A 9,528-nucleotide genomic window follows, 5' to 3' on the forward strand; every position below is an offset into this window, starting at 1 on the left:
CTCTCTCTTTCTCTCTTTCTCTCCCTCTTCCTGCTCCATTTTTCCTATTCCGGTACTGTTTCATTTTTATATCCAGAGCACATTTTTATTTTCGACGATATGCGAGTTTTAACGAAATCGTGCGACCGAGATATCCGTTTGCCTCGATTACCTTCCGTATCAATTTCGCGGTGGAATCTCATATCGGTAGCGACTGACTTTGAAACGTCAGCATATATACGTATATACGTGTAATTTTTTACGTAACAATTTGTTTCTAATCATGACGTGTTTGTTCGTATAGGAAAGCAACGATTTCGACGAATGTTATTTTCTTGCGTTATCCTCGGTTGGTCTTTTAGGCTAGGGAATGGGGAAAAGGTCGAGCGTCGATATCGAGCGAGACTTCCCCTTTTTCCCAAGAATATATACTATACGGCGAAATATACGATGGAATATAGAATATCGTTTCGCCAAGGTAGAAAGTGTTTCCGCGCATTAAGGCCGTATCATTCTCTCCAACGTCGATACTTTCCACTGGTCAGTTCTTTACCTTTCTTTCTGTTCGTGCACAACAACGACTCACCACGGATATATCGAATTCACCTCCCTCGCGTGAACGGTAACGAACTCGTTTTCACGCGAGATCGTATACCGCGATGTTTCCATATACATACGTATACTTTGAGCAACCGACGAGACGCTCGAAAGCGTAACCGATCGATATTACTTTTCCAACTCTATTGACATATTTAACATCGAACGTTATTTTTATGACTGCTTTGCACGAGTAAGTACGTACCGAGTACGTAATACCGTTGCTTCGGAACCTGTTGACGCGATTAAGCGTAATCGTCCCCGATTTCCCGTGTATACCAATCCGGTGTCTTTCGATTCCAGGCGGTGTGTGTTCGCAACAGAGAAAATGCAATCGGCGCGTTTGGAATTACGCGATCCACGTTTCGTACACCCTTTTTTTCGTACACCACGTTTCGCGATCGAGACGAGCTTCGACTCGCGCGATCGTCTTTGCTTATTTTCTCCGACGCGTCCTGTGCATACACATCTCTCGAAATCGGACCAATCGTTCCTTCTCTTTCCGTTTATTCCCACCCTTGCTTTTATTATCCTTCGTTTACTTTCCCTCTGTGTCTTTCTTTTCTTCTCCCCTATTTTCCCTTCCCTTCCCTTCCCTTCCCTTCCCTTCCCATCCTTCCATCCCTTCTTCCATCGTAACGTGCCATTGTTAATCGCATTGGTAAATGGTCGGAACGGGACACCGGAATGTAATGTTGAATTCTTACAATTAGAAAACTATAAAGCAGCGATATTTTTGACGGAATTTTTGTATCGACTTAGTCGGAAATCTTTTGAAAGCGATGAAAATTGTGATCGGTGTTACACCTTGAATTAATCTTAAGCGTTACATTCGATAGTTTGCTGTTGTTGACGATAACACGTAGAAAGATCCCCGAGATCAAATTCAGGTGAAAATTTGCAGATTTTGCATACATTATACATACGTGTATTTACGCTCGGAAAGTGTGCGTGTACATGTGCGTTTGCATATACGTGTCGTATCTGTGTGCGCAAGCGCGTGTATTTATGTATATGTGTAGTCGAATGTGCGGTGTGTTCTGAAAGAAACAGCACGACGAGTCCGAATAGAACGGAAAGCGAGGGGCGTCGCGTAGGGCGTTTAGGGTAGCGCGTTTAACATAGCGCGTTTAACGTAGCGCGTTTAGGGTAGCGCTTCAAGTTACGGGCGTATGTACTTAGATGCGTTTGCGGCTCGAAAGTGTCGTACTCGATGTCGTGGCAAAGATACGCTTCGAGCAACGTGGTCGACGAATATTTTTACATTCAGTGGTTTTACAAGCTAACGAATAGTCGAATAGTCTAGCGTGTAAAAAGCGTGTTGCTTTTTAGACAAGCTACGTATCACGCCAGCGAGATCGAGCGACGAATTAGCACGCGACGCGAGATGTAACAGATTTTTCTTACCTATGGATCAAAAACTAGTGGAAACTTTGATCGTTCGGTAACACGAACCCGACGGTACTCGGTTGCCGCGTCAAACACGACGCACCCGCGCATGCACGCACGCACTCATGCACTCACGCACGCATTGGCACGCGCGAGCACGCAACACCTACGCACGCACATATGCACAAACATGCGCATTTTTGAATAAATTTTGGAAACACTTGCACGCATACGCATCGCACATGTGTGTACACATAATTATCGAGTAGCACAAAAACCAGTTAGACTAACGTTTGTAATATCGTAGCCTGTGTATATTATACCGTTGAAATGCGAAACGCAACACGAAAAATTACGATTTGGCGTAAACCTGTTAGAAACTTACGAAAAAGAAAAAAGAAAAAAAAAAAAAAGAAAAATTGAAAAAGAACAAAAAAAGAAAAGCAGCGACAGAGAGAGAGAGAGAGAGAGAGAGAGAGAGAGAGAGAGAGAGAGAGAGAGAGAGAGAGAGAAAGACGCGTTGAAACGAGTCCAAACTCGAACGAACGTTTACACCGAATGGGCAATGTGTCATGATCATCGATGTCAGGATCCGTGGCGCTTAATCGTTAAGCGAACGTCGCTCGATCGCGTTTGGCCGATCGTGATGGAACGCGCGTTGGCGCGATTAGTTTGAAAATTAGCCCATAATTGGATGAAAAGTGCCAAAAGTAAACGACGAATCGAAGGTATTTTCCCTTTCCGATTTCTCGATTTTCTCGCTTGCTCCGAACGCTGCAATCTGCGATACGGATCGTAGCGAGACTAAGGAGTATTGGCGAAACTCGCGTAACAACGACGATCGGCGGCCAACGGCATAGTTAAATGACCAGGATATATCATGGATGAAACAGACGCGTCGTAATTGATCGGATAAGACGTATTTATATCGGAGTGCGTACGTATATCGTGCCTTGTACGTTGTACCATGTACGCTTTCACGATATAAACACGTGTACGAATAATCGTTCGCGTATATCGCAGAGATTCGTTGTTCGAGGTATCGATTATAAATCCAACGCGTTCTCTCACGCAGGTGGAACGCGAGATAATTCTAAAACCTATTTTAGAACGAAGCGAATAGCGTACGCGAATCAAGTACGCGTTAATTCCAACTGGATGCGAATTGGGCCTTATACCATGGATTACCTCAATCGTAAGCAGCTTGCGAGTCAAGTTCCAGTTTGCGATAACGATAGAACGAGCGTTAATAAGATTTTAAACCGATCCCGCGAGAACGACTCGCTATTCGATTCGGTCAGCCAATCTAGCGAATCGATCATTGTCTCGAGTTCAAATTTCACGTTGGACGAATCGCCGTTTTATCGCCTATTATTATTATTATTATTATTATTATTATTATTATTATTATTATTATTATTATTATTGTTATTATTATTATTATTATTATTATTATTATTATTATTATTATTATTATTATTATCTCTTCGTGCCCGACACGATCGTTCTTCTCTTTTGCCGATCTGAGCTGTAGTTGAATCGAGAGCGAGTCGACGCGGGGACAAATTGACAAGGCGTATGACGCACTGCGTCAAACGATATTACTGTCTCGTCTCTTCTTCTTCTACTTCTACTTTTTCTTCTTCTTCTTGTTCTTCTCCTTCTTCATCTTCTTCTTCTTTTTCTTCTTCATCTTTTGGTCTTTCGTTCGATCCAATCATAAAAAAAGGAAAGGTACGACATTCCGTTTTATTATGGCAACCCCTGCTTTTTTTCTTGAACTCGAGTGTCGATATTTATATGGACTTGAACGCGAGTGTTTGTACGGAGAAAGTGTCACACTGTTTCCAGAGCCTGTGACTGAAAAGTTTCGAACGAAAATGGGAAGGAAGGAAGGAAGGAAGGAAGGAAGAAGGTAGCGAGTGATTGGAAGAGCAGATGGAGAAACGATTAGTTAGAGCAGATGAACGTTTATTTCGGACAGGCGAGACGAACTCGCTTGTCTTGATTCGGATAAAATTGTCGAAACGAAGGATACGCGTTAACATTCGATGGTGAAATAGAAAGCAGAAAACGTAGAGAAATACATAGTTAGAGAACGTAGAGGATATAAAGTGATGCGGCCCTCGCGATTACTGGATACGCGATGGAGCCACTCGAAAGACGATTAAACGGATCATTTTCGCGACAGCGTAATCGTTTGACATATTGCTCGTGGGTATGTATTTATCTATGTATATATACGCGTGCAAACGATATATAGGACGAACAGGGTTCCGTAGATCGGTGTCGAGGAAGCAAGCGCGAACATACACAAATGGAGGAAAAGAGGAAAGTGGTTATGGAAGGGTGTGATACGGAACGAAGAGGCGAAAGAAATTTCTACGATCGATAGCGTTCGATCGCGTAGCAAATTCCCAAGTCGAGACTCCTCTTACGCGTGTCCGGCTCGCAGCGCGCAACGCTGTATATTTTTTAGCTTCGTATTACGTGTATACACACACCTGCACACGCGCGCACACACACACACACACGCATACACGCACAAACAGATTTGTTTCACGGAGAGAGGGTAGGACGGAGATGTGGATCTAAGAGGAAGGAAAAATCGTTTATTCCTAAACGAGGTTGTTCGATCGAAATATTTTTGGAAAAACAGAAAAGAAAATAAGAAAAGCGAACGAACGTGTCTGGTTTGAAAAGCTTATCTCGCTTTCGCCACGATACCGATATCGTTCGTTGGTCGCGTGTGTCGGAAATCGTACGAGATCACGTGAGATCCGACTTTGGAGTACGACTTCGTCGCTCATACAAATTTAACGCTGTATCGTTTCCTTGTCGTTATTTATTCCCTGTTACACCTTATCGATCCGATCTATATAACTCCTTGCGCGCGCGTGCACGCACACGCAAGCACGCACCACATTCGCATCCACTCACGCGGCGCGTGTCCAAGCCCTAGCATGCAAACACAACAAACACTCCCACGTGCACACGCGCACGCATGCACGAACGCAAGCACCCACGCACGCATGCTCGAACGCACGCACGCACGCACGCTATTTACGCCACACGACCTCTCGCCCTTTCCTCCCAGCTCAAAAGCCGAGTTATTCGCACGATCCAAGTATACCTATGCCATACTGCTACCTAGACCTCTCTCGTCCACTCCTCGACCCAACGACAAAAGCGCATCGATTAACTCTTTACCGCTTAGCAGTAAGCTCGATATCGCTGTGTGTTTCCTTCGAAATATCGTTTTACAAACTGATATCGTTGACGAACTGATCGAACGGAGGCGTTTATTATTTCCTGAATATCGCTTGATGCTCGACATACATTGTATATCCGAATAAAGAGAATTTCGTTTGGGAAACGAAAACTTTGTAGCTTACTCTCCTCTCGTTTCCGAAATAATTCCTATTCGTTAACGCGCAACAGCTTCGTCCAGTTACGAGGACATGCTGATAACGTTGGTTCGTTCGAGAAGTCGAGTAACCGTCGATGCTAATTTATACGATATCCGTTCCGTTAACAGTCGAGTCTTGATCCCAGCGGTGTTTAATGCCAACTGATACAGGTCAGCGTAAAACTATAAGCGGAAACAAAAGAAGAAGAAGAAGAAGAAGAAGAAGAAGAAGAAGAAGAAGAAGAAGAAGAAGAATGGCAAATATGAGAAGGTAAGGAACGGAAAAAAGAAGGACTGGAATGGAGAGAAAAATGGATAGGATATTTCTCGTTACCTTACTATCTTCGTCGTCGAGTGGTAAGTTGGAGAATTCGGAGCTGACTTCGGTACAACGTATACGCATAGTTCGCGAGGGAGTTACCAAGAGCATCAGGTTTGTACGCTAAAGTAAGAGAAGGAAAGAAAACGATTTCCCGTGAAACGATAGTCAAGGTACAGTTATACATCGTTACCGATTTGTTAGTTCTTCGTTACCTGTTTAGCGATGCAACCGTGCACTTCTTTGAACTGTAAAACTATCTCTCTAAAATCTCGTGTGGCGTTCCATCGTGACCAAGAAAACGCATAGGAAGTGGATAATAGAGCCATGCACTCTCTCAAGTGTCTTTCCGCGATCGGGTGTTTGATTGAGAATCCTTTTAAATAGCTGGCAGCGTCCCGTTCCGGAAAGAGGTCGCATCCAACCTGTTGCAATCGCTACGAACGGCATATGCTCGTTACTTTCGTAAACGATTCGATCATGAGAGAAAAATGGAAAGAAGGCAAAGGAGGGGGAGAAAGAAAGAGAGAGACTGCTCCAAAACGGATTACCTACCTCGATCAAACATTCCAATTCGAAATATTCACCGAGCATTCCTTTGAGCGGTGTGGACGAAGCACCGGTGAAAGAGTTCAAACAGACTCGATCCTCCTATACAAACGAAAGAAAGTCGAGGTCGCTATCATCGTTTTTCGACCGTTCGATTTCAAGGGAAAGCACACTCGGCTGAAATTATACGGTACGTAATAGGGATATCATTCGTATGTAATTCCGAGGTACACGATTCACGCAAACATTTTGTAACTCGTGAAAATTCTTACACCACGCTCTTTCGAACGAGCGATTCGACTTGTAACGATTCCTCGATTAAACAAAAAACGGGGGAGGGGGGAGGGGGAAAGAATATCGGATTTCAGCCGAATTTCATGTTCCCGGTATAAATGCAAACGACTGTGTAAGCAAGTGCAACAGCAGGATATTCGCGACAGCGATAATTCTGAAAAATACCCTGATAACGAACTCGGCTTGTACCGTGGCCGCTGTAACGACGAGAACCACACCGGCATAATCACGGCCACTCTTTCATAGCCAGCCAGTCCATGGATACCTAATCTTCCCGTTCGAAACGCGATCGTTTGTTTCTCCTCGTTGAATTTAACGTCGTGCACATCCTTGGTCGACCATATCCTTTTCTCCGGTAACCAGTGAGCGACCAACGGTGGCTCGAACCAGAGAATCGAGTCTGGTAACCTGTGTCAAGTAACAACGACGCGAACAACGGCAAAGCAGATAACGTTAAAATACAAATATAATACAAATATGAAATTTCTAGCAGGAAGGTAGAGGCAATTTCCTTGTATAAACTAACTCGAGGGTAAGCAAAACGAGAGCATCCATCGCCTGTTCCAAAGCTTTCATCTCAGCCTCGATAATTTCTGGCGTTCTCTCGGAATCTGGCGCTGATTCGGGTGTTTCGTACGTTCTAAGGAACGGTACAAATTTCGGCTCCTTGGGTAATTCGACTGTACAAAACGTAAACCTGTTTCATTCGAGAGTGGTAACCTATAAGAGTGGTAAGCGGTATACGGTAACCATCTCGGTACTCACGAGTTGTCAAACTAGTCTCTTTTCCGAGATCCTTGGGTTGAGGCGGTTGATACAAAAGATCCACGCGAAATACACCACCGAGTATTCTATACTTTCGTAAGTTTACCTCGGTTTTTTCGCATCGAATGAATAGCAGTTTTCTGGTTTCCAACCTAGCTTTCTCTGCGAACAAAATCTTTTACTACGCAAAACTGACCTGTTATCGTCGAGCAATCGATCAGCAATTTCAATTTTACCCTCTCTTTCACGAACGATCTCGTTCGGAGTCGGTAAATAGGGCAACAACTCCGTTTTCGAAGGCAACATCGAGGTCAACGTCGATTCGAACTCCGATTGCTCACCTTTCGCTGAATGTGCTTTTCTCTGCTTTTTACCTCGTTTCCTTCTCTTATCGTATCGCGGTGAAACCGGTGGATGCTCCATCCTTTCCAGAATCGCTTTTTTCTCTTCTAAACGCAAACGTCGTCCCTCTCTTTGCTTTTCTCGTATTCCAAGCTTTTCTTCGTACTCTCTCTTCGAGAATTCCAGAAGACCTTAAGAAAAGAAGCTTAAGATTAGCGCGAACGATCGAAGAAATATAGAGATGTAACGATATACGTGCCAAGAGAAGGATTCCACAATTGGAACAAATATTCCGGAAGCTCGGGCATCCGATAGGAATTCGTTTCAACCGAATAATGGTCGTAAGAAAGCGAAAGTCCTCTGATCGCCATGCGATGGCAATCCAAATCGGTCGGCATTTTAATCGTCAGTTTCATTTCTCCAAATTCTACTTGCACCGACTTTCTGCTCAAGTGTAAACGTTAAATACACCATTGAACGCGAATTTTAATATGTAATATCTCGTAAGTTCACGTAAATTCTCGTAAAGTTCACTTTCCTGAACACGAATCGGTAATCGAAATTGCTCTGTCATCCTCGTTTTCCGGAAAGAAAGAAGGAAAAAGAAAAAGAAAAAAGAAATGCGAGTTGCTCTAAAAATGTACGAGTTTTCGCTAAAATAAAGTAATACATAAAGAGTAAAAAATTGCGTAAGAACGAACTTGCTAACGTTCTTACTTTTTACGTAATACTTCATTTTAGCCAAAAATCGCGCGTCTCTCTCTAACTTTCGAAAACCGAGAGTAACAGTGCAACTTGGATTACGGATGCGTTTTCAGGAAAGTAAACCGTACCAGAATCGCCTAGTGGATATTACAGAGTAGAGAAATAGTTGCAATTCGTTGAACAGTGTTATTATCGAAGTGCTGTTAGACATTGGCAGCGTGGAAAAACTTTACCGTGGTGCGATTAGCGACGATCGTTCTCTATCCGTTCCCTGTCGCTTCATTCCTATGGGCAACGTGAGCGGGGCCCAAACGCAACATACCGCTTTATCAGTGACACGAACATATCTGGTTGTTTTCGTGTTTTCTCTAATCATGTTCGCCTCGATGTTACGTAGTAATCGATAACAGGCAAGATCGATCCATCGTTGAAGCTTGATCCGAAGCTCAGCAGCGATCTGCGATGTGCGCGTTAATCGTGCGAAAAGAATTGCGGGAAAAAGAAGGAGAAGAAATCTACTCACCGATTCGCATTCAGTCACGTAATCCTGCGAAACGATCGTGGAAAAGCGAATGATTTTATCGAGCTTGTTCAACAGCTGAAACACGACATAATCCGTCAACCTAGTCGACGATTAGGTACGATCCCAACGTCGGCCACGCGTGTTACTTACCTGTGTGATCACTCGACATTTCTCCTCCATGGTACTCATACTCGCCTCTTCGTTCTTCAACGACCAAAGGAACAAAAACGTGTTCATGTCGGACAAGGAGCCAGGATCCGGTAGACCGTCACAAGTCATGTATCGAGCCCACTAAAATTTAACAGGGAACTTTAAAAGAAATCACCGAATGTTTCCGCTTGACTCCGATCGCGTTGTTCTACAAGATACCAACGTTCTCCTCTTGCTCCAGATTCAGAATGTTCTTCGTGTACGCTGTCCAATGTCGAGTGAGAACAAAATACGTTTGCTTCAGCTGACTTTGTCGAATAGCCGCCTCTTCCACCTCCAATTCTGCTTTTCGTTTCTCGTTGTATTGCTCCAAACGAATCTCATTTTGCATGTCTTTTATCATTTCATTTCTGCATGATATCAAAGAGGAAGAAGAAGAAGAAGAAGAAGAAGAAGAAGAAGAAGAAGAAGAAGAAAAAGAAGAAGAAGGAGGAGGAGGAGGAGGAG

At 43.7% G+C, this 9,528-nt stretch overlaps 1 protein-coding gene across 1 annotated transcript in view; it reads right to left on the reverse strand.

The window, feature by feature from the left end:
- Positions 1 to 3,639: 3,639 nt before the first annotated feature.
- The window catches only part of LOC108554180 (axonemal 84 kDa protein), a 20,713-nt gene continuing 14,824 nt past the window's right edge, over positions 3,640 to 9,528 (reverse strand). The window contains 14 exon segments of the mRNA XM_017909369.1: positions 3,640 to 5,557; positions 5,709 to 5,816; positions 5,909 to 6,130; positions 6,249 to 6,344; positions 6,702 to 6,778; positions 6,781 to 6,944; positions 7,063 to 7,216; positions 7,302 to 7,463; positions 7,538 to 7,834; positions 7,903 to 8,087; positions 8,582 to 8,805; positions 8,872 to 8,946; positions 9,022 to 9,162; positions 9,245 to 9,431. Coding sequence (XP_017764858.1) covers positions 5,417 to 5,557; positions 5,709 to 5,816; positions 5,909 to 6,130; positions 6,249 to 6,344; positions 6,702 to 6,778; positions 6,781 to 6,944; positions 7,063 to 7,216; positions 7,302 to 7,463; positions 7,538 to 7,834; positions 7,903 to 8,087; positions 8,582 to 8,805; positions 8,872 to 8,946; positions 9,022 to 9,162; positions 9,245 to 9,431 — 2,233 coding nt within the window. The 3' untranslated portion in view covers positions 3,640 to 5,416.

The sequence above is a fragment of the Eufriesea mexicana genome, unplaced genomic scaffold (assembly GCF_001483705.2).
Source record: "Eufriesea mexicana isolate 0111107269 unplaced genomic scaffold, ASM148370v2 scaffold17534, whole genome shotgun sequence".
Taxonomy (NCBI): domain Eukaryota; kingdom Metazoa; phylum Arthropoda; class Insecta; order Hymenoptera; family Apidae; genus Eufriesea; species Eufriesea mexicana.